Raw genomic sequence first — 25,939 nt, 5'->3', positions numbered from 1 at the left:
TGGAGGGACAAACGTGCACTGCTGGTGGAGGCAGTGGCCCTTGCATGGTGCAGGTAAACATCAGTACCTGCCTAGCACACCGGAGAAACACTGAAATACTTAAAACAATGAGGCCTTAAAGACTAACAGATTTATTCGGGCATAAGCAGATAAGAAGTCAAAAGGTGCAAACTAAGGCTCAGATCCCACAATCAGATGAGAACAGACCCTACATGGAACGGCACTGACTTTAAAAGGATTCCACAGGGGCCACCTATGCAGATCCAGTTGCAGGATCAAGGCTTAAATACAGCTTATTCCACTGTTGCAGATACAAATGGAGTTCATTCCATTGTTATCTTGTGTGCACACAGTCATAGATTATTTTGTGTGAGAGAGTAAATAAATGTTTGAACCCATGACTAATGCACTCCTCTGCTGGAAACTGGTTTAGAGAACATTTATAACCAAACCAAGAGTAAATACCGCAGATATTTGCTGCAATAACACAGAAAACAAACAAAGAAATCTTAGTTAAAAATTAGAGAAAAAGACAACTCACCATGTTCCTGCTGCTTCAGAGCTTCCAAGTCAAGACTTTCATTTTCTTTGAAAAATAACCGAAACCGTTCAAAAGTGTCTGCATATAAGCTGGCTGCCTCAAATGCTGAATACACAGTTTCCTAAATGTTACACAAAAAAACCATTGTACATAAGAATTTGCTTGGCACAAACAAATAGAAGAAATCAAAACAATTCTACATGATACATTGACTCCTCTTTTTGGTACTTTAAAAGAAAATTTCTGGAGAAACTGTAAGGTTCAGTAGATTGGTAATGGAATAGTGGTCTTTTATCTCTAGGTCGCCAATCTGCATCTAACTCAGATCAATGGTGAATCAAACTCATTGCCATCTAAGGTCAGTTTGGTGACCTGGTTGAAAATATTTGGTAGTGTCAGTCAATTTCCTTGTGGACAGGTGCCAATGAACATAACTGGCGTCTATTAGCCCAGTCTCATCAAAGATTGGATAGGCATGCAAACTGTACAGTGTTGTATCACCCTTAGACAAACCTACGGGCAGTACCTTCAGAAGAGACTTGGCACACAGGGGTATTGATTAATTAAAAATCAAATCTAAAATTGAAACCGTTTGGTACCTTTATTTGCTGGATGATAGCTTGCAAATGCTTATCATCTTTAAACATGGTTGATAAACTTGGTCCTTCACCACAAGTCTTTTCTTCAATTTTGTTATTAATAATAGGACGAGTAAAGGCATCAAAGTATTGATCAGGTACAAGGTTAGCAACAGACAACACAGTTGCCTGAAACTGATTAATAATATCTGCAATACCTTCCTGTTAGACAACAGAAAACATCATTAACACCCTTTGAATCCTTCTGAATTGTGAAATAAATTAGGTGTGAAACATTTCCAAAATATAGTGCATTTGTATGTATGCAAAGGTCTACAGCAGATTATCAATATGTCTCACTTCCAGACCAGCAGGAATGGGGAGTAGTGGAGAGGCAACATGCTAAGCACTGCTCTTGCCAGATAAGATACTAGATGGAGCCTCATACGGAGAGCAAACAGGGAGAACTCAGAGAAAACCATCACTCCTCACAACAAAAAATACAGTAGTAGCCAGAAGGCACTCTGCTTGTAGAGAAGAGCTTGTTCCCAGCCACAACTGATGCAGAATATCACTGTTGCACCATTGGATGTGGAAGAAGAGCTGAAGAAAGCTATGCAGACTCAGTTAGCCCAAGAAAACAGTTTAATGCAGTAGCTGGCTTGTGCTACTGCATTAAAAATAGATATGCGCAGGTTGAGGCACTTGCAGAGACTCGGGCTAGCCACCCAAGTTCAAGCCCATCCTACCCACAGGGTCCAAGCCTCCGCCAGCGCTGCAGTGTTCACACAGCTCCTTTTTAGTGCGCTGTTGTGAGCTCCACAAGCCCAAGTCTGTCTACCTGGGCTGGGAGGCTCGCTCCCAGCTGCAGTGTAGACATACCCTGAGCGGTTACTGTATTAGGCAGCAGTCTGTATTCCAAAGGGCAGCAGTGGGAGACAATCAGGTAGAGAATATGTACAAATGTGAGATGTCACCTGAGAGTGTGGGATGAATCCCTAATGCATACAGGTATCTTTGAGATCCAAAGCACATAATCAGTTTCATTTTTATAGTGAGAGCGCCATAGAATCATAGAATATCAGGGTTGGAAGGGACCTCAGGAGGTCATCTAGTCCAACCCCCTGCTCAAAGCAGGACCAATCCCCATCTAAATCATCCCAGCCAGGGCTTTGTCAAGCCTGACCTTAAAAACTTCAAAGGAAGGAGATTCCACCACCTCCCTATGTAACACATTCCAGTGTTTCACCATCCTCCTAGTGAAAAAGTTTTTCCTAATATCCAACCTAAACCTCCCCCACTGCAACTTGAGATCATTACTCCTCGTTCTGTCATCTGCTGCCACTGAGAACAGTCTAGAGCCATCCTCTTTGGAACCCCCTTTCAGGTAGTTGAAAGCAGCTATCAAATCCCCCCTCATTCTTCTCATCTGCAGACTAAACAATCCCAGTTCCCTCAGCCTCTCCTCATAAGTCATGTATTCCAGTCCCCTAATCATTTTTTGTTGCCCTCTGCTGGACTCTTTCCAGTTTTTCCACATCCTTCTTGTGGTGTGGGGCCCAAAACTGGACACAGTACTCCAGATGAGGCCTCACCAATGTCGAATAGAGGGGAACAATCATGTCCCTCCATCTGCTGGCAATGCCCCTACTTATACAGCCCAAAATGCCATTGGCCTTCTTGGCAACAAGGGCACACTGTTGACTCATATCCAGCTTCTCGTCCACTGTAACCCCTAGGTCCTTTTCTGCAGAACTGCTGCCGAGCCATTCGGTCCCTAGTCCGTAGCAGTGCATGGGATTCTTCCGTCCTAAGTGCAGGACTCTGCACTTGTCCTTGTTGAACCTCATCAGATTTCTTTTGGCCCAATCCTCTAAATTTGTCTAGGGCCCTCTGTATCCTATCCCTACACTCCAGCGTATCTACCTCTCCTCCCAGTTTAGTGTCATCTGCAAACTTGCTGAGGGTGCAATCCACACCATCCTCCAGATCATTAAGGAAGATATTGAACAAAACCAGCCTGAGGACTGACCCTTGGGGCACTCCACTTAATACCGGCTACCAACTAGACATGGAGCCACTGATCACTACCAAACATACAGGGATCACTAGGATGCTATGGCTATTTTGCACCACTCTAGTGACCAGGCAGCGAAACAAGATTTGCAGCTGCTGTGTGTCTCTGGACTCCATAAAAACAAGCAGGGCATACCAGTGACTCTGGCCCACAATCCTGACATTTCTGTTCAGTGAAACTGATTAAAACATGCAACTAAAAGATAAATCTTTCTTACAACAGACCTGGAAGTCATCCAAAGATGGTGCAAACAACAATGCATGGATCTCCAAAATTAACTCTGTAAGAAACATGGGCAGAAATGATTCTTCTTCATCCTGCCCTGCAGTCCCTGACACAGCCTGAAACAATGAAACCAAAACAATATAAATTTCAAAAGATCAGGAAATTTTTAAAAATCTTGGGTGAAAAATAAACATCACTTTTTCTCTATGATGCTGCACATTTCTTTTAAGCAGACAAAAGAAGAATGAAAAAGTTTGATAAAACAAATAAATGTCAGGGGTCAATCCTGGATTCACTGAAATCAATGGCAAAATTTCTGGTACTTCAACAGGAGCCAAACCAGGCCCTAAACTCTTTGTGAACAAACTTGCAAAGACAGATTCTTCTGATCTCAATTAAATTGGGTATAATAAAGATTAACTCTGTCAAAGTCAATAGAATTACATCAGTGTAAAACTGTGGTAAGTAAGATCAGAATCAAGCCCTTAGAAGAGTTCCTTGTCAAATAGCAGCAATTTTTGTACCCCTTGCTACAGATCAGAAATTTGCTTCCATATATCCATGTAAATGCATGCTTTTGCTCCTTGGCACCAGATCAAAGGCTGAGAATTTGTGAATATATTAAAGGGCAAAAGGGGCACTAAAGAAAAAGTCTGGAAGAAGAGAAATCCCATATAAAGTCTGAGATCTCAATTCAGATATACAGGATTTTTTCCAGTTCTAGGAATTTAAATATAAGTTTATTTGCAAAGGTCCATTTGGCACATATTGCTTGCAAATGGGAGGGAAAGTAGGATTACAAATGTGTAATTTTTGTTTCTTTACTGTGCTGTAAATACTATAGCAGCCATAGATTACACGTAACAGTGCACTACATTACAAACAGTGCAAGACAATGCAAGTTGAAGCTCCTTCTAAGAAAATGATAATCAGCATAGATTCACCTATTAATGAGATTAATGCAAGAATTTAAACTTTCCTAACAAAAATTTCCTTCTAATCTTTGTTTTGAAACCAACCTATAAACAGAAAAATATGAGACATGTAGGCTAAGATTGCAATCATTGGTCCTGCTGAGTACTCAGAACTTTTGAAATCACAGCACTTATTTATATGCCTCATTATGGACTATAGGGATTTTATGCACTCATTTTTTAAAAACTTGGCCTTAGTTTTCATTGAAACAAAATTACCTTTTTTTCAGAGACTTCAATTTTTTCCTCTGTATTCCACTTCTGTATGACATCTGCAGCAGGTGTCCTTTTCAACTTATCAGAAAGGTAGCTCAAAAGAGTAGTGACTGATTTTACTGCCAGGACATGCATAGTGTTCACTATTAGGTAGTCAGCAAGACGGATAAAGCTTGAGGGACAGAAGAAGGAAGCACAATGCTTTGTCACTTTATGTGAATACCACAAGTCTCTGTGATGAGAGCGTTTGATTTTTATGGAAAGGTATACTGTGTATTATGCTTTCAAAGGACTGGTTCCTGAAGTCCTCACTCATTCCTTACTCAGGCAAAATTCCTATTAACCTTACTGGAACTTTTGCCTGTGTAAAGACAGAGTAAAAAATGAGTAAGGATTTCAGGATTTGGGCCAACAATTCCCCAACAGAAAGCAGAAAAATACCTTTACTCTTATATGCACAGAATGCATACACATACAAAAGAAAAGAACTTTGAGAGATGGTTTTGTGATAGACTTACAGAACAAATAATAGAACAAACTCTGAATTACTTCACATTTCATATTAAACTCGAAACAGCTTATGACAAAGATGGGTGAGCCAGATTCACCAGTGCATTGGAGCTGCTTTGTGCTGCTCTGGGTTTAGGTTTTGTATCGCCACACTAGTGCAAAGCTGATGGAATGTACTGGCAAATCTGGTCCAGCAGTATTTACATAAGTGATAACTTGGTTTCATCTAGAAAAATGGAATGTTCCTTCAAGAAACAAATTTTATTATGTGAATTCAGCAGCAGAGCCTCAACTGTAGGGATGTTCTGCCATAATAGGAAATAGGAATCTCTCAAAGTCAGGCAGTATAACTGGGCTTTTTATTAACTTCTTAAGACATCTTAACTTTTTCTCAAGGATCACCCCTTATTAGATGAGTCACAGAGTAGCACTGACAAATGCTAAAAGTGGCATTTACAAAAATTGATAGTTTTGTCAAGCAACTCTATAATTTGATTGTAAAAGTGAAATTACAGTACTAATGATTAATTACCATACAGTAAGTATATTGATGTTCAGTGTTTTAGATTATTTTAGTTCTTAATTATTTCATTTCATTGCTTCTTTTTTAAACTTCCTAATTGCACAGGGTGGATCACTGTGCCAAACAAAAAGTTTGTTTATTCATTTTATTTATATTTTAAAAGATCAAAGTTTGGTTTGCTCCTTTTTTTTTTTTAATAGCTGAAACTCTGAAACCAATTAAGTTAGTGAGGTTGCAAAGTTAGCACAAAAACTGGCCTCATTTATATAAACATGTATCAACATGAATGCATGAAAACATAAAATGCAGTTGCTCAACTTTCTCCAATAAAATGAGATTGTTAATCATATAATTTTTTTCTGAAATAGCGATAATTCTCTCCTAGGCAGAAATTTTAATGGATTGCTGGACATGTTATCTATAGAAAAGAAATGAGAAGATAGCACTAATATTTCTCTCTCTTAAAACACATAATCATCAATTTTAATAGAATGGAAAGTGGCCAAAATGAGCAAAACTGAGGGTGGGACAAAAATGTAAATTAAAGATAATCTAAAAAACCCCCAACTCTATTAGTGTGCAGAACCTAGTACCCGAAGGGTGTCAGAAGAAATCTAGAAGGATTAATTATATGATGCCACTGAAAGGTATTCAATCACTTGTCTGTCTTACAAATCTCTGCTTTGGAAGTGCATGCTCTCTCTCTTCATGATGATCCTGTAGTCCCCTGAGGGCAACCTGTGACATAGCTCCTTTGGTTTAATATGGCTCTCAAATGTAGCAACTTGATGTAGCATTGTTACATAGTCCCATTTCAAATGGTATTATGTTAGTGCACACTAGGGACCTTTTAGTGTGCATCAGCAGAGTCCACACAAGCCAGTTAGTGCGCAACACGCTGGTGCACACTAGAATTTACACCCCAACTGGCTTACAGTAACGCATCATGTAGACAAGTCCTTACTATATAGCCAGGCAATTGCCTCTGCACAGTTAAGGCTAAAACAAGCTTATATTATATATCTCTATTTTAGCCTCCATAACTTATTCTTTTAAAAACACAGCCACACCCAAGCCCTTCCAAACATCCTACCTCATGTTGCTTTTTCTGAGCAGATGGAAACACTCTACACATCTTTCTACTGGCTTAAACTGACTATATGGACCTCTACCTTGGTGTGTTTTCCATACCACCCCCCAAGAAAACATGTTGATATCATCACTGAAATCAACTTTCTTGGTAACTTAATCTTCACTGGCAAGGGGAAGAAGACCATTAAGATCTGCCACATTGTACTGTGGTAATAGCTTTTAACTCTGAAAATGACCAGTTATACTTTCTAATGAGTTAGTGTGAATTTTTATGAATTTGTCATAAAGCACTATACAAGAGCCAAATTTTGCTAGGTGCTCTACACTGAAAGCATCAAAGTTGCTCAAATATTCCAGGCACCCTAAATAATTTTCACGGCTTAGAGACAATAAGTCTGCACCAAATCCCTGTGAAAATACAGATTTCATGCACCCAGAAACTTGAGAGCAGCAAAGATTTGCCCAACTGTTCCTTCCACCATTTTTTTCAAAGTTTCAGTCACTTAATTTTAAGCAAGACAGAAGAGAGCACATTGATGCCCTGTGGCCCTGAGAATCTGAATGTTCTGATAGACACGTCCGGATATTTTTCCAGTTCTGCAGAGATCCCCAAGTCAGTGCTGTTTTACTACACAGGACTTTACAGGCATAACAGAAATCATTGTTTTTCCACTATTTACTGCCAATTATGACTCATCAACTTGCCAGCTAAAATCTTTTGACACAAATATGTTTAAATTAAAATGATTACATTTATTACTATCATTTGTAGTGATTTGCAAGATACTTTATAGCATTTGCAAGATACTTTATAGACAGATAAAAAGATAAGTTTCAGAGTAACAACCGTGTTAATCTGTATTCGCAAAAAGAAAAGGAGTACTTGTGGCACCTTAGAGACTAACCAATTTATTTGAGCATAAGCTTTCGTGAGCTACAGCTCACTTCATCGGATGCATACTGTGGAAACTGCAGAAGACATTATATACACAGAGACCGTGAAACAATACCTCTTCCCACCCCACTCTCCTGCTGGTAAAAGCCCATCCAAAGTGACCACTCTCTTTACAATGTGTATGATAATCAAGTTGGGCCATTTCCAGCACAAATCCAGGTTTTCTCACCCCCCCCCTTTTTTTTTTCTTTTCCAAAAACCACACACACACAAACTCACTCTCCTGCTGGTAATAGCTTATCCAAACTGACCACTCTCCTTACAATGTGTATGAAAATCAAGGTGGGCCATTTCCAGTACAAATCCACGTTTTCTCACCCCCCCCCCCCAAAACACACACACAAACTCACTCTCCTCCTGGTAATACCTCATCCAAAGTGAGCACTCTCCCTACAATCAAGGTGGGCCATTTCCAGCACAAATCCAGGTTTTCTCACCGCCCCCCCCCACACACAAACTCACTCTCCTGCTGGTAATAGCTCATCCAAACTGACCACTCTCCTTACAATGTGTATGATAATCAAGGTGGGCCATTTCCAGCATAAATCCAAGTTTAACCAGAACGTCTGGGGGAGGGGGGGGGGTAGGAAAAAACAAGGGGAAATAGGCTACCTTGCATAATGACTTAGCCACTCCCAGTCTCTATTTAAGCCTAAATTAATAGTATCCAATTTGCAAATGAATTCCAATTCAGCAGTTTCTCGCTGGAGTCTGGATTTGAAGTTTTTTTGTTGTAAGATAGCAACCTTCATGTCTGTAATTGCGTGACCAGAGAGATTGAAGTGTTCTCCGACTGGTTTATGAATTAAAAAAAAAAGGGGGGGGGTGAGAAAACCTGGATTTGTGCTGGAAATGGCCCAACTTGATTATCATACACATTGTAAAGAGAGTGGTCACTTTGGATGGGCTATTACCAGCAGGAGAGTGAGTTTGTGTGTGGGGGGGGGGGCGGAGGGTGAGAAAACCTGGATTTGTGCTGGAAATGGCCCAACTTGATTATCATACACATTGTAAGGAGAGTGATCACTTTAGATAAGCTATTACCAGCAGGAGAGTGGGGTGGGAGGAGGTATTGTTTCATGGTCTCTGTGTATATAATGTCTTCTGCAGTTTCCACAGTATGCATCCGATGAAGTGAGCTGTAGCTCACGAAAGCTTATGCTCAAATAAATTGGTTAGTCTCTAAGGTGCCACAAGTACTCCTTTTCTTTTTATAAAAAGATAAGTGATGCAATACTGGACCATTGAAGTGAATGGCAAAACTTCTGTTGACTTCAGTACAGTAAGGATTTCACCCATGGTCCCCTACCTCAAAAAACTTACAAACTAAGGCCTAAATTGTGGTATGGTATCAAACCTTGCATATGGGGTAGTGTATGGCTGCACTGCCCCACAAGCAGACCAGGAAGATTATGACTCTGAGCTAGAGAGAGGTCCCCAGAAGGGGATAACAGGCCTCACCCCAAAGAAGACATCACCAGATGGAGTGGGAAGGGGCCATGATCTGTGTGCCCTCTTGGAGAGAGAGAGGAAGGGAAGGAGGGTCAGTTACAGGGCCTATAGGAGAAAGGATATGGTGGTGGGTTTGCGGGGGGGGGGGTCACTGGAGAGACTCCAGTGCTAGACAGCTAGATTTAGACATTTAGAGGCTAGCCAGTTTCCTCACCATCTCTTGAATCTGCTTGTTTACGATCTCTGAACTCATGAAAGATAGTTATGAGGTGAAACCTTCACTTCTGCTCTGGTTCTTTTACACTGTGTAAAGGGGGCCCTAAAAGCCCATATCTTGCCAGGAGCACATCTGGCTTAGGCATGCTGGAGGACGGCCATAAAGTTATCTCCCTAGGACCCTGCTGCAAGTCCCACCAAAGGGACATGTCTGAGGGCAGGAAGGGCACGTCAAGGCAGAGCAGCAGCACTGTAGAGATTCCAGGCAGTGCTGCAGCCCATAGGACTGCATGGAGAGGTGCTGTAACTTAGACAGGACCTCAGAGATATCTCAATTACAGTCCCTAGAAGAGCCCAGGATGAGGAAGGCACAATGATGGTTTGAAGCTGCCATAACCCCATTCCAGGGCTATGAGGTCTGCAGCACAAAATCCACTCATGGTTCTCTGCAGGGGACCATGCTGACCAATCCTGCAAGTCCACTTTGAAACATATTACTTGATTAAACCCTCAGCACATATACCATAATTATGTGCAGACATACTACAGTAAGTATATACAATTATCTCATCCAGCTAGATAAAATGGAAATTCCAGCTAATGTAGTTGTGGAGAACATTTGTACATGTAATGTAAAATACACTATCAGGATGTTTCATAGAACAAAATAATACAACGTAATGCACTAAAGCAAAGCAATCTTTAGAACTATGTAGCCACCAGCTAAAATAATATTAAAAGATTTTATGCTTCGAAACCTAAGCTGATTGCCTGTAGGGATCAGGGCAGATTTCCACCCCCAACCCTATTTACCACACTGCAATATTGGCTGGATGCCTTATGAGGTTTTTTGCCTTTTTTTTAACCTGGCTCTTATGATTATATTATTTGATATGTTATTTATTAAGCACCAACAACATGCACTGAAGCATTTGATACTTGGCCCTTCCTAAGATTAGATGAACTGATCCGGTATGCAGTTATTATTTGCTTATGATCAGTTCAACATATACTAATGCATTGTTTGTAAGGAACACTGCATTGTATAATTTTAACTACTGTGAGATTATGTGAGGAGAAAGCATAAGAACAACTTTTGCTACAAACACCAGTCACTAACCATGTTAACCTTCTACAATGAGACCTTTTGTTGGCCTGCTCTGTGTAGGTCATTTTGTCAGTTGTTTCTCCATAAAGTTCTCTTTCATAATGAGGAACAAGAAAGAGACTTGAAGCAGCTAATCCAGTTGCCATAGTGATCTGTTCTGTATGGAAGATATGCAAACATGTTAATGAAAATATTGCAAGTACTACAGCGTGTGTAACTGAAAATTCTACAGTTACATAAAACTATCACTTAACAATTCAGTCTGAGTTGTGTCAAAAGCAAAGGGCATTTTCATGGGGGCTAAAGAAAAAATACAGCACAGTACCCAAGAAACTCCACCAGGGAAACTGCGCAGAAATTCCCTGATGGAAGGGTTCAGAGGAAATTCCCCCTTCTTCTCAACCCCTGCAGAGAAAGCAGAGAGCTCATTTCCCAAAACCTGTAGATCAGTGGTTCTCACCCACGGGTCCAGGACCATCTGGGGGGCTGCGAGCAGGTTTCAGGGGGGCAGCCAAGCAGGACCAGCGTTACACTCACTGGGGCCCAGGGCAGAAAGCTGAAGCCACACCGCATGGGGCTGAAGCCCGGAGCCCTGAGCCCTTCCACCTCGGACAGAAGAAGAAGCCTGAGCAACTTAGCTTTGCGGTGCCCCCTGTGGTGTGGGGCGCTGGGCAATTGCCCTGCTTGCTACCCCTTAACAAGGGCCCTGTCCCTGGCTTTTATATGCAGAAAATCAGTTGTTGTGGTACAGGTGGGCCATGGAGTTTTTATAGCATGTTGCAGGGGGGAGCTCAGAAAGAAAGAGGTTGAGAACCCCTGCTGTAGATCCTCAAATATCCACATGGATCTCAAGCGACCCTTTAGAGGCCAAAGACATCTACACTGGCTTCTGGAAACCTGTATTTCCCCCCCAGTTCCCTGTTAGTTTAGGTAACATGAACAAGGTAAAGCGAACATACATATTTAAATGTACACTGCAGATTTCCAGGTAGCTCTATGACAACTGGGCCCAAGCAGCTCCAGAAGTAATGAGGAGCAGAAGATAGCAAGGAGATCCAATCAACTGCCATACCCCACCACTAAATTTAAAACCTTACAGTGACAAGCCAAAGAACATTCCTTAAACATACTGAAGTAGCAATGTCAGCAGCAGCAAACAGAGAGCATTTCAACAAGTACGTCAGACTTCTTATTCTTTTCTAATTAAATAATTTAAAATATATAAATTATAGACAAGTAAACAAAAAATTTTTACAAAAAATATTTTACAGTATGGACAAGATCCTTTACTCGTGTAAACCAGTATAATGCTGTGGAAGCCAGTGGAGTGACACTGATTTGCATCAGCTGAGGTTTTGGCTCAATATGCATAGCATTTAACCAAGTAGTCCTTTTAAAATAGTTTTTGCTTTTTAAAAAATTACCCACATTTGGGTTTAAAACTTATGAGCCTATTAGTACTCATAAGTTTTAAACCTGAGTGCACATTTACCAGTTTACATACACTCTTCGTGGATCTAATGGAGGCCACATTTGAAAATATGTATGACTGATTTTTAAGGTTCTCTTCTTGATTTAGGCCCCAATCCAGTAAAGTATTTAAGCATGTCCATAGCCCCATTGACTTCAATGGGACTACTCATATGCTACAATTAAGCACATATTTTAGTGGTACAGCGCACTCAGGGTATGTCTACAATGGAACAAAAGACCCGTGGCACGGCTGTGGCTGGCCAAAGTCAGCCGACTCGGGCTCATGGGGTTAAAGTTCAGCTATAGAACTTCCTGTCACTGGAGATCAGAACGAGCCAGTGTTTCTCCTCATTTTGAGCAGAACACAAGTTCAATTCTTTATGGAGGCCTAACCCAAACAGTCAAAGCTGGATGCTAACATTATAATTTTTGAGGTGGCCTCTTATGGGAATTGTTAGACATTATTTATTATCAAACGGACTATAAATTGACATGGAAGATGCACCTTTTCCACAATACAATACATGTGCAAAATTGTAACACCCTGCCTATCAGATTAAGGGGAAAATACTAGACTCTTTCAAGAAACAGTTCAGTGGCCTGGTATACATGACAAAATGCACAGTAAAGATCCACATGTCCTGCAGTCATTTACTAAATGTTTAGTTTCTTTTCATACCTGCACTGCCTGATCCATAAAAATAATCATCAGGAGTGAATCCAGATTCAAGTAGGGCAGTTCGACAAGCACTTCTCACAACTTTTTTCGCTAGCTCCCTGAACTCTGCTAGACGGCTTGCCACCTGAAAATGATAGTACACATAAAGAACCATGTAAACCTAATCTCTAAAAGAACATGTAAGGAACTTGGAACCAATGAAAACAGTTCACCTCATCCAGTTGTTTGAACTGAGTGCTTCTAAATTCCTCCAGCGTGTACGTGTAACCTTTCTCAAGACGACAAAGCCCCATGTCACTGATTTGGTAACACATTTCTTGAACATTAAGCACTGCAGGCCGCAAGGACTGCCAAATAAGAAGAATAGTTTATCAAGAGATATTTACAAATTAAAATCCAAACAAAGGCTTAGATTTACGACTTTTTGGAAATCATGACATTAGTATCTGATTTTATGTTGGGTAACACAGTACAGAATTCCTACTAGTTGAAAATGCGTTAGGCCAGAACTCCATTTGAGAGGATGCATCCATATTTTAGCAATGACATTAGCTTTCTACTTCCTTCAGAAATATCATCATTAGCAAATACGTACAGCATTAACGATGAACAAGTTCTCCTGCAAAGCTTTACGGCACGCATTGATTTTCTTGGCACGGACATTTTTCCTCCACTCTGTAAATGACTTCAGTTTGCAAAAGATAGCAAATATGGGAATCTTAGTAAATGTTTTGTGATAAAGATATTCCTGCTCCCAGCGATCTAGATGCATGAATTCAACTTCTCCGTCACATGTGTGGATAACTGCTTTCTGGCTAATGGTGTAGTAGTCATTTTTGTTGATGCAGTCATAGCTTACAATTCTAAAAATAAATGTAAAGTTGATTTTAATAGGATACAAGTGAATTCACTGATCTCCAGTAAAATCTATTAAAAAAAACTAAGGAGGTAGGCCCATTAAGATGGCTTTGTGACTGCATTGTGCCACAAGCTGCAGCAGGAGCCAAAAATCTGTTCTCAGTTGTCTTTTCAGCTCCCACTTTTAGGCCTGATTCTCCATAGTAACATCACTTTAAAACTGGGGTAACTCTCCAAGAGGCAAAGAGAGAGCAGCAGCTAAGGCTGCAGCACTTATGACATCACTAATCAGCATGCGTGCTTAACTTTGATCAAATGAATAGTGCCTTTTACTTTAATGGGGCTATGCACATGCTTAACATAAACATATACTAAAGTGCTAAAACACTAAAAGCATGCTCAACACCTTGCACGACTGAGTCCTGGAAAAATAGCCACAGATCGTCTAGTTTTCAGCCTTGTACCCCGCATTCAGACTGACAAGGGAGGTTGATTTCATCCTTCACAATCCCACTTGTGTAGTGGGAGATGAATTATGCCCTAGAGGCTTGGCTGGATAGCAAGCTCTGTAGTCTCCGGCTTTAACTCTAGTCTCTTCCCAAGCCCAATGACCGTTTAGCCACTAACAGTGCAACATCATTCACTCATTACTCAAAAGATGCTCATTTCCTCACAGAAAGGCCTCAACAACACTGAACGCCACAGTAACACCATATGTTCAACGCACAGCCACAATGCATTTATTTATGGGATGGATGGCCCAAGACCTAGGCCAGCAGTGAGTATGGCATCAAAAGAGTTACACAAATGTTGCCAATTGGTCTGGACATGTTTTGATATGGCCCCAAGATGATTTTGTCACATGGAGATTGTGTTCAGTACATTCTTACATGCTCAGAATTCTGTGGATTCAGTGATCTGAAACTGGAATTAGAACGTTTGCTTAAATTAGCATCAATTCTCTAGGCAGCACACAGGTTAGTGAGTTCTTGGGAATTAAAAAAAACAAACTTCTGGTGAGAGGTTAGGGAGGTTGCAGCATCTTTTAGTTTCAGACCAGAGTATTAAAGGACAATCCATCAATGTTTCAGTTCAGATTCAGCATCACAGCCACCATCCTACTGAGAAGAACTGCACATGACTCCTTTTCCAAGGTTTTCAGTAGCATTCTTTAAAATCAGCCAGAAGGATTTCTGCAGAGTAATACAAAGTTCTCCCATCACACCTGAGGTTCAGCAGGCTGCCTCCATAGTAACGTTAGCACAAGGAGCCAAAGAATCCAGAAATTAAATATTACCATTAGAACAGTGGTTTGACCCGACTTTCTCCTCTATTGTTTTATCTATCTCCTTCTGTCTCTGTTTTTGCTTGTTTGTCTCAATCTTTCTGCCTTTGGTCAGATGATCTGGCACCTCCTGAAATTTCTTCCAACTCATGGTGTCTTTATTAGCTTTACTGGAGGAAGTACCCTCTCTGTGATTAACAGAAGACACTATTTGTGGCAAGATGGCTGTTCTCATCCTTAATGGTTTCCTTGTATCTACCATATTACTGGTACCAGATAAAGGACCAGATCCTCAGCAGGTATATACCAATTTACAGCAGCTGAGGATCTGGACCAATACATCAATCATACTCTGCAGCCAGATGGTCATTAAGATATGCACTTCTTGGCCTTGTGCTTGACAACACTCCTGAAACAGGTGCTCATCTCTTTATCTGATAACACACTTCATGCTATATTGATAACCTATAAAGAATATAGTTCTACTTTCTCTTTATATCCAATTATAGTTATTTTAAAAATATAAAGCAACTTTCTTAAAAAGTAACAGTTCCAATATCAACTATTTCTAAAGAATTAAATGATAAAATATAAAGGGGAAAATTAAGCACAAGACAATTAGCCAGACAATTATAGTTATAACTATAATAACTAAGTAGATGTATAATACATATATTACTATATGTACTGTATATACAACTATAATACATAAACATAACTATAATAACTAAGTAGATGTATAATACATAAACACTGCTCGTTATAAACTTTAACAATAAGTGTCGATGCATAATCTGAATAAACAGCTTGAAAAAAATAACTCACTTCAAATTAAAAGTATCATATTTAATGGATGACTTAGGAACTGCTGGAGTCATGTACAGGAATCCAAGATTTTTGTTTTCACATATTATTTTAATAATTTTCAGAGGATCTGTAATGTTAGCTTTAATTACATCTTCTGTTTCATTAAAAACATAAGAAGGTGGAGAGGCGGAAGATTTACAGGCACTTGGCTTTAGAGCAGTACGTAGCTGTTTGGGAGGACTAGGAGTTAGTACCTTACTGGGGCTTTGCTGCTGTACCTTAAAATAAAAGCAAAATTAGATATCAGTTTACAGAAAAAATACATCAGACATGGCAAAATATCCTTATGTCATGACAATGCCCTTTTATAATTTTCTTAATTCAAGGATATTACCAATTGCAAAATTAATATTTAAATAGAAAATCAGAGCCCAGGGAAATGAATTTGGGGGGAAAGAAAAGAAGGAAGCAAACCATTAAGAAAAGGAATATACAGGCTATTGTTGGATATAGCTCTCAATAAAGATGCTTGTAAGGGCAAAGCCATGAACAGAAGAAATACAAGTATTTTTTTCTCATTGTTAAAGCCTTCTTTAGAGTTTGCTGCCTCTACCTTACTAGCACTGTACTATATACCAGTTCTTTTCATCCTGATGAAGACTGGCCAGAAGTGATCACCCTTTCTTGAGTTTTCAAGTAATATCAAAAGCTAAAAGATCACTGGGACTCCATGGAATTCTGGGAGTACAATGAAGGGCAGTGGAATCATCACATGGGACTGGCCAAGCTCCATGACACTGCTCCTTGTGGGTCTGACAGATTTCCCTGGCTAAAGGCAGGCAGCTCCTATCTTTGCAGGTTCTGGAAGTGGGATGGGGGAGGGAAGAGCAGAGGTGTCTTCCCTGCAGACCTGTGGGGTTGGGAGCCCTCACCTTTTCAAACTCCACAGGGTCTCAGCTCCTTCAAAGGAAAACTTGTCTCACACTCCCTGAGGCTATCTCCCACAGATTTCTCTGAAAGGATCAATCTGGGCCAATGTAATTATCTCATGTTAAAAGGCTGCATTCCTTCCTTACACAGAAACTCCACTGATTTCAACAGAATGAGAAGTACAGGAGTGGGGGTCCATAACAGCTAATGATTAGGGTCACTATTCAATACCTGCTTTTCTCTTACATGCTCTGGAAGCTCAACTAAAGGAACATAGGATGCCATTGGTTCCATGGAAGCAGACCATTTTCTTTTATCTGCTGAGGGAGAAGGCTGTAGTAATCCACAAGCTAATAAACGCTCTCTGTTCTTTTGATATATGTATTCAGGCTGTTTCTGATGCTGATATACCTTTAGCACAGGCTTGGGGGAGGAAAAAATATAAAAAATAGAGGAAGTTAATGATTAATTTGAAGGAAAGGAATACAAAAGTAAAATTGCATAGTCTTATATCAGAGAGTTGCATGCTTCGCTCCTGAGCTGGCAGGTGGTAGGAATGGCAGGAACGTAGTTTCTATCCCTGGACGTGCAATGTTCCAGGATACTGACACTAAAGCTAAAATTTATTGTTAATTCGGCTAAACCACTCCTCCTCTTCATTGTTTTATCAACTTCATATCAATAACAACTTCCCCTTAACGGTATCAATTTGGTGCTGGAGGCAGAGGAGTCTGAGAAGTACCACTGTGACAAGAGAAATAACTTAGCCAGTCAGCATTCATATCCTCCAGTATCCCTAACTGTACCTTTAAACCCTAACCCTAAAACTGCTGCTTGTCTTGGCCATCTCTCCCCTTGACTGCCCGTTTTCTGCTGTAGGCAGAAGAGTTTCACTGCAGCCCCAAACGGGCACAGTTTAGATGAACTAGAACTTCTGACTGGGCAAACGTAAATGATCTTGCCTGAGCCAGGTATAGTGTGGAGGGTGCCATGAAACAAATCTGCAGCCTCATACCTATTCAACCTATAGAGCTCCTGACCAGAAGCAGACCCGCTATTCCAATCCTGAGCCCCCTGTGTGCACCAACTCAGTCCAAGCACCTCAGTCCTGACCTGCAGTTTCGTTTGCTGACTCAAACAACGGGGTTGAAGTATGCAGTTGAACTGGAGTGAGTGAGTGATAACTGGAAGAGTTACCTATGATGTCACAATGTTCCTCTGCCTGCAACACCAAATGGGGACTGTGTGTTTTTCTGGTGTTCTGGTTCTTCCCCTCAGTATATAAACTTGGACTGAAAACACCTTTGCTAATCAACATTTTAATTAGTTGAAGATATTCTTTTAAAAAAAAAGACTAAAGAAAGCTTTCATGTATTACTTAATATTACATATACCAAAAACTGCAGGCCAGAGCCTCAGCTGGTGTAAATCACTACAGTGCCAGTGACTTCAGTTAAGCTACAACAGTTTGCATCAGCTGAGAATCTGGCCCTGCATTTCTAGTTTTTTAGAAGAATTGGCATATACATCTTACTACAGTTAATGACTGTGAGACAAAATTTTATTATACTGTAAATATAATAGCTCCCATTTACAGATCAGTTTAAAAATCATATTTCTCTTAAACATACCAAAGGTTCCAGTTTTATGGCTTGCTGTCTCTTTCTTGTTCTTTCTTGCGATTTTGTGCTGTGTATGAATTTAAGACCTTGAGGATTTGCTGCTATCTGTTTTGGAGCCATACAAATTAGTCTTTCCCTCAGTTTACTAGTATTAGTGATTGAAGCAGGAAGTTCTGCACTTATACATTCATTGTTTCTGCCATTTACAGTGGATGATGATGTAGTTAAAGAAGGCAATGACAGCTTCTTAGACATAGTTACCTAAAAATTAAACATACATAATTTTTAAAGTAAAACAAAGGAGAGTATTACAAATCTAGATCCATTTTGTTGTAGAATTTAAAATGCCCAGATATTAACCAACTATGTGAAAGAAAAAAGAAAAATTACTGCAACAAACTATATTAAAATAATAGGGCAGATACTAACTTGGTTGTTACATTACATACAACAGCAGTGAGTGAGCGTCAAAGCATTTTGAGAATGTGTTTAGCTGAAAGACATATCCAATAGTTTCAGGAGGAAAAGGGAGAGTTGTTAGAAAGTGGAGGGGCTACATGTACCTCTAATTTACAATTTTCTTCCTCTCCAAATCTTTCCTCTTCTTTATCAGTCAGATACATTTGTATAGGACTCTTGGAATTATTCTAATTAAATGATGTAACTATTAAGAGCCTCCCCTTTCCTCCTCAAGAAAATCAAGGGCAGGGGGGTTGAGGGGCAGACAGCCACTCCTACATTAGTTATCTCCTGGTTCACCAGAAGACCACCTTTGGCAGGTCCACAGATATTAGGATCTGATGGTGGGGAGGTGTTGGACAAGAGGAGGAACAAGACTAAGGACATGGCAACATGATCTTTCTTTCCTACCCAAACCTCAACAGGGATTACATAAATAAATTAATGAGTCATCACCAGCAACTAACTGGTATTAACTCACTCAAACTCCCTTGCTGCAGGAGCTGTGGCTGCCAAGACCCCAGAGGGAACTGAATGGAGCTGGAATGCATTCATAGAGCCCTGTGCAGATACAAAATTTGTATCTGCATCTGATCTGTGATCCGCAAAATTTGCCTGCGGGTATAAAGCAGATATCGCAGATTTGCAGGGCTCTATGCATTCGGGGACACTGTTTTTGGTGTAACCTCCTCACCACCCATCAGTTCCATAGAGGTGTGAGGAGGAGAGCATAAATCAAACAGCATTTTTTCCACTCCCTCAGACCACATCCTTTGTCCCACTTCCAGCACTCCACCCAACCAGCTTCAAGAGATCTAAAATATGGACACAAAAGAAATGAGGTGGAAAGAGAAAAGTGTCTATGGTTTTGGAACTGCAAATGTGACACAGTTAAGAACCCCAGTACTACGCCAATTCAGATTGTTCTGTTTTCCAGGGATTTTACCAGAGTGGAGACAGCACAAGAACTGGCAACCCTACAAATTTATTTTAAAAGTTAAAACTAAGGGAGAAGAAGAGTCGGATTTCAATTCTTCACTATTATCCTTCAGGAGAAATACATAGCAATTTATAAATCAGTTTCACTATAACAAGAGATGTCCTATCTTGGCAAAATTTCAAATTCTTCCCCTCTAGTAGTGGAGGGAAGTTTTCTTTACTCCCCTCCCACCCCCAATATATTAATGCTCATTAAAGAGAACTGTATTAAGAGTGGCAGCTGTTCATTTCCTGCTGGGAATAGCTGCAGCAAAACCAGAATCCAGGAATTCCACCTTAACTTTCTCTTCTGCAAGTACTGGAAACTTCTCTTCTTTGTTCAGATAGAGCAGAGGAGGAAGAGGGAAGGTATGATCCTCTTGAAATGCAGGATTTACCACCTACCTGGTATGGGGATTATACAGAATGAAGCACCATGCACACTTGTAGCATTATACCAGTAATAATAATGATGCTATGCTGGAAGAAGGTGTTAATGGCTTCCATGAATCACAGACCTGGTTAAAATTGATGGGTGTACTAACCATCCTTCTTTCATGCTAAATGGGAGGAGCAATTAAGCCCATTTATAGTGTAAAATAGCTGGAGTCAATAGGAGCTACTGCCCAAGGAGCTGCATGGAGAAGCTGAGTAAGGCTAAGCTGCATGGTCTGAGGGGTTTCCCTGGGACTGGTGAATCCATGGAGGCACGTGGATTGTTTGACAGGCTGTGTGCATGAGAGGGGCAGAAAGCCAGCAGACAATGAGAGAAGCAGCTGTGAGAGAAACCCTCAGAGGAAGCCTAGGGACAGAGCTCCTGGGGGGCACAGGACTTGCTAGAGAGGCAGGCTTGGAAATTGTGAGCAAGGAAACTCCTGGCTATTGTTTTTTCCTACTGTGATCAGAAAACTTGGACTCATGTACATTCTTTGTAAATACACAGGTTTGCACTGAAGCAATACCTGCTTCATATAATCAATTTCTCCTCCTCTCCGAAACAACCCAGCAAGACCCCAAATATTGTTTAGCTACTTGGGCCGGCGGATGCAGGGGGGTCTCGGGTGGGGGGACAGAGGGAGGGTCCTTGCCAGGGGGATGCGGGGGGGGGGGGGTGTCCCAGCCAGGAGGTGGGAGGATGCAGGTGGGGTCCCAACTGGGGGTCCCGGCCGGGGGATGCAGGGGGTGTCCCGGGAGGTCCCGGTCGGGAGCCAGGGGGATGCAGGGGGAGTCCCGGGTGGGGGGAATGCAGGAGTGTCCCAGGGAGGTCCCAGCCGGGTGGGGGATACACGTGGGGGTCCCACCGGGGAATGCAAGGGGGTTTGCAGGGAGGGTCCCTAGCAGGGGGGCGGAGGGATGCAAGACGGTCCCGGCCGGGGGGAGGCAAGGGGTGTCCCCAGGGGGTCCCAGCTGGGGATATTTAGGGGGGGTCCCCAGGGGGTCCGGGGCGGGGGGAGGCATTTCACTCACTCTCTCCCCAGACTCTCAGCTCCCGGCCCAGCGAGCGCCCTGTCGCCCAGCAACAGCCCCGACGCTTTAGCCCCCGCTGCCGCCGCGCAGGCCGGGGCGGAGCGAATGATCTCCACGGTAACGGAAGCGCGCTCGCCTCAACCAATGGGGGCCACGCGTCCCGGAGCGCGCTGTGGGGGGGTCAAACCGCCTGCCCAGCGCGCGCCCCCCGAGCCGCTCCTTGACCTAACCGAGGCGTGTATTGGCAGAACGCGGGGCGATATTTGCATGTATTAGGTAGGTCATTTGCATACAGGCTGGGGCCCCCGGCTCACCCCACCGCTAGCAGGGGCCGCTCCGGGCAGCGGGGTCTCTGCAGCCCTGGGCGCGGCCCCCAGCACATGGGGGCTGCTGGAGCAGGGCCGGGCCGGGCCAGCTTGTGAAGGTCTGTAGGCCCCCACGTTGGAGCCAGGGGGATTTTCAGACGTGCCTGGTGAGGTCGCTGCCCAACCTGCCTAGAGGCTCTTGTGGGCTCCTAGCTGCCCCCGCAGGCGCCTGGATGCTTTGCAAACCCTGGCCCTGCGCCTCAGCATGGACCGTGGAGCCTAATCTCTTCCCAAACGCCTGGCCTGCGCGGAATAGGTGGTTGTAAAGGGAAAACCTGTGCTTTTCTGGGGGGAGATTTTGCTGACTACAAGAAAGAAAGCAATCTAGAATATCAGGGTTGGAAGGGACCTCAGGAGGTCATCTAGTCCAACCCTCTGCTCAAAGCAGGGCCAATGCCCAATTTTTGGCCCAGATCCCTAAATGGCTGCCTCAAGGATTGAACTCACAACCCTGGGTTTTGCTCAAACGTAATGCTCAAACCACTTGAGCTATCCGTCCCCCCCACAAACTCACCCAGTCCAAATGAACACAGTGAAGCCATTTGTGAAGGTGATTTTGTTTTAATTCTGTTTTGTCAACATTAAATAGATTAATTTAGCAAATGAATCCCAAAAGAAACTTCCCATTCTCTTTATTTCTTCGGGCTAATGGGGGGGGATTTGGCTGAAGGTTTGTGTTATTCAGGAGCTGGCCTGAGTGGGACCAGACATCACATTCCTTCCCATTTGCTCTGCGAAGGAAAAGAGGATTTTAGCCCTGCAGCATCAGGAAGCCAAAAGACCTCCGGCCTCCCGATGGCTTCCTATCTGAGATCCAAACCAACAGTGAGGAGATGATAACATAGGCCAAGAAACACGGACCCCACATCTTTGCCTCAATTTGCTGCTGGGTGGGAGGGAACAGAGATTAGAGATGCCTGCTAGTTGCAGAAATTCATATATTATAGAATACAAGAGAACTGGAGCATCTCTGATGGGTGTAATTATAGAATTACAGTTTTCAGACAGGTTTCAGAGTAGCAGCCGTGTTAGTCTGTATCCACAAAAAGAAAAGGAGGACTTGTGGCACCTTAGAGACTAACAAATTTATTTGAGCATAAGCTTTCGTGAGCTACAGCTCACTTCATCGGATGCATGGGATATTGATTTTCCACTGAATGCATCCGATGAAGTGAGCTGTAGCTCATGAAAGCTTATGCTCAAATAAATTTGTTAGTTTCTGAGGTGCCACAAGTCCTCCTTTTCTTTTTGAGTTCTCAGACAGGCTGTTTGGCACCATGCAGATTCATAAATACAGTGTGATTCCATTTGATATGCATTCCTGTACCACTCAACATAAAACAAAACAAAGAGCCACATTTGTAAACATCTCAGTTAATCAGAAAGAAAATTTACTCTTTTTCATGGAAATCAATAGGACTGGGATTGGGTGGTGAGAGATCAGAGTGGAAGGATCTTCTTGTCGTGTTGGGAGTGGGAAGCCAGGGGTCTCTTTAAGTCAGTCTCATGGGGAAACAGCCAGCCTGACTCCTGCTGCTGGTCAGGATGGAATCCAGCAGACATGTGGTTTCATTCTCTCCAAAATGGAAGTGCGGGAAAATGTTTGGAATTTTTAGCAGATAAACGGAATGTATAGATTTCACTCACAAGATGTGGGGAAGTGTTCTAGCCTGCATTCAACAGAAATCAATGGCCAAATATTGCACATTAGTAATTAATTTTCTTCTGAGTCCATTGCATATAGTACAGTACTGAATACCTTAAGTGAAATTTCCTGTCATAAATACAGATGGTTTTTATCTATTATTTAACAGCTAAAATATGCTAAGCACAATCTAGGTATTTATGTGGTTGCTATCAATTTAGTATCTGAACACATTTAAGCAATTTTAACTCCTTTTTAAAGAAGGAAAACTGAAACACAAAGTGAGAAAGTGACTTGACCAAAGTCATACAAGAAGTCAGTGCCAGAGCCAGGAACTGTATCTAGACCTCCTGTGTTCTGTTTCAGTGCCATAACTACAAACTTTCTCCCTGATCCAAAGAGTTTATGGCTTAAATAAATCATGACACCCCAAAGAAGGATAAGGGCAAGGCTTAAGTGGGTTGTTTAGAGACCTGAATCCCTATTTGAGTTCTTACGTTTTTGTTTGCTTGCGTTTGTCATATTAGTTTGATTTTTGATGCATCCGATGGAGTGAGCTGTAGCTCACGAAAGCTCATGCTCAAATAAATTGGTTAGTCTCTAAGGTGCCACAAGTACTCCTTTTCTTTTTGTGAATACAGACTAACACGCTTGCTACTCTGAAACCTTTGATTTTATTGTAACTCACCCTGATTACTTTCAATATATGTAGCAAGCAATTTAGCAAATATTTTCAGATGACAATTTAGAAGTGCTCTCTGTATATAAGATTCACATTTCTGAAGGAGTTAGTTTAGTCTGCCAAATACAAGAAAAACAGGTGTCGAATAAAGTGAGTCAGGAAAGGTGCCTTTTGGAAATGCTTCTTGGAATGTTTCTAAAAGAGATAGTGCTAGCTCATCCACATACCTTTTATACAGGTGACTGTTAGTCCCCAAACTCTTGCCAGCATGCAATGTGCCTGGTACTCTTCTAGTATCATGTGCTTTCTGCTTCTAAAGCATATGGGCAACACCTAGTGTCAATGTAGGTACACTGCATACTTGGAAAGATCCATGTATTATCTCCAAGTTAAACATTGTTTAGTTGTACATAATGTTTTGAATCACTCAGTTATTATCAGTGACCATAAAAGAGTTTTTATCAAATTATTCTCCCCTCTTCTCCCCCCCCCCGAATTTTCAGGTGATATCAGAGAGCTCAATCAAGGTCTTATCTCAAGAGGCACAGTGTAGGTATGCTGCTGCTGTCTCTCCATTTGTCGCCTCTTTCCCCTAATTTACTACTGATTATTTGTTGTAGTAGCCATGTACAAGTTCAGGTTTAGCTACAGAAAGCTGATTAGCTATAGCTGGAATGTGATTTAAAGGGACAGCGTCAACTTGGAAAGCTCTCCCACCACAAACAGTGCCTTAACCATATCCCTGACACCACCTTAGATTAGTAAACACCAATAGTGGGGGCCAGTTTGTCCTACTTACCGCTTCTGCTGCCTGTTTATTTTTCCTATTTCCCTGGAGGTGCACAATGCAAACCAATGGAGGCAGTTTCGTGTAGGTGTCTCTAGTAGCTACCTACCAAGTTTGCCAGCAAGGGGATGGAGTCTGAGGAGCAACAGGAGGCTGCTCAGACAGGTGCTGATGAAGAGGCGAGGAATCACTTCCCTCCAGGCCAGTGGCATACTGGGCAGGCAGGGATGGCCTCCTGCCTGGACATCAGGGAGCAGGGACTGTATAGGGATGCTGGGGATGTCAGCGGGGAAGGTGGAATGAGGGGAGAGCATGGGGCTATGGATAGATGCCCCTCAAGCTGCTAGGGTGGGGAATCTCCCAATGTGTGGATGCCCTAGAGCTGCAGGTTGGGTGGTGGACAGGGAGGGGAAGCAGCAGGTGGCGACGCCAGAGGGCAGCTCCAGTACTGAAGAAGTTGCCCTGTGAAGCATGGCAGTTTCAGCGCTCTAGGGCTCGTACAGATGAGGGACCCCCACCACAGCATGGAGGGGTCCCAGAGGGTAATAATCTCCCTGTCCCCATATCAACCATGATCCCAGTGCTGGCCCCCACCAAGAAATGTCCCAGGCAGTGCTTGTCTGGGGAGACACCCGTGGATCGCCAGCCCAGCGCTCCCTCTGCTGGTGATCCACAGCTGTATGAGGCACTTTTGTGAAAGGCTCAGGAATCCAATGCCCTCTTTCACTGCCCCCCAAGGGAGACCTGTCCCTGAAGCTGCCTCAGGAGTTACACTAGCAGCCGTGCCCCTCAGACAGTGAACTGCAGCTGGCTGCTGTCTGGAGCAGCTGCAGGGGGAGTCCAGTTTTTAGCTGAGATCCTGAGACACCAGCACCAGTTCCCCATTCCCTATCACTCCAGGCTGCCTGTTAGACTCAGTGGAAAGTGCTGGTAGCTACAGCTGTGTCAGGAGTTCAGATCAGCTAAGCACTCTGTGTGCGTGATACTGACAGTCCATGACTGGATCACCTGCACTAGGGCAGCCAACTCTGTAGTTCCAAACTGAAGGTCAGATAACTTTTCATATTTCAAATTTTAGACCTTGTTTTTCATGCCAGGCACTAGCTCCCAGCAAAAGGAGTCTGGTGGCATAAATGTTGTGTCTCCTGCCACAGGCTTTAGTTTTGCACAGACACACAAATAATTAATTGACAGCCCTATTTTTAATCACAGTTAAGTCACGCAATTAAATCAAAAAAATTTATCACAATTAAAAAAATTAATCATGATTAACGACAGTTTTAATCGCACTGTTGAACAATAGAATACCAATTGAAATTTACTAAATATTTTGGATGTTTTTTTACATTTTCACATAGTATTCTGTGTTGTAACTGAAATCAGTGTACATTATTCTTTATTACAAATATTTGCACTGTAAAAATGATAAAGGAAA

General features: G+C 42.2%; 1 protein-coding gene across 1 annotated transcript in view; it reads right to left on the bottom strand.

Moving 5' to 3' along the window:
* The window catches only part of DNAH6 (dynein axonemal heavy chain 6), a 265,685-nt gene extending 244,546 nt beyond the window's left edge, over positions 1-21,139 (bottom strand). The window contains exons 1-12 of the mRNA XM_074953620.1: positions 21,026-21,139; positions 18,131-18,382; positions 16,731-16,922; positions 15,588-15,847; positions 13,215-13,482; positions 12,832-12,966; positions 12,620-12,743; positions 10,480-10,624; positions 4,615-4,783; positions 3,421-3,537; positions 1,141-1,341; positions 542-662 (exon numbers count right to left, since the gene is read on the bottom strand). Coding sequence (XP_074809721.1) covers positions 542-662; positions 1,141-1,341; positions 3,421-3,537; positions 4,615-4,783; positions 10,480-10,624; positions 12,620-12,743; positions 12,832-12,966; positions 13,215-13,482; positions 15,588-15,847; positions 16,731-16,922; positions 18,131-18,376 — 1,978 coding nt within the window. The 5' untranslated portion in view covers positions 18,377-18,382; positions 21,026-21,139. The remainder of the gene's footprint in view (positions 1-541; positions 663-1,140; positions 1,342-3,420; positions 3,538-4,614; positions 4,784-10,479; positions 10,625-12,619; positions 12,744-12,831; positions 12,967-13,214; positions 13,483-15,587; positions 15,848-16,730; positions 16,923-18,130; positions 18,383-21,025) is intronic.
* Between the last annotated feature and the right edge of the window lie 4,800 nt (positions 21,140-25,939).

This window comes from Natator depressus, chromosome 5 (assembly GCF_965152275.1).
Source record: "Natator depressus isolate rNatDep1 chromosome 5, rNatDep2.hap1, whole genome shotgun sequence".
Lineage (NCBI taxonomy): Eukaryota > Metazoa > Chordata > Testudines > Cheloniidae > Natator > Natator depressus.
Note: the sequence above shows the minus strand (reverse complement) of the source record. Positions and strands in the feature narration are given on the sequence as shown.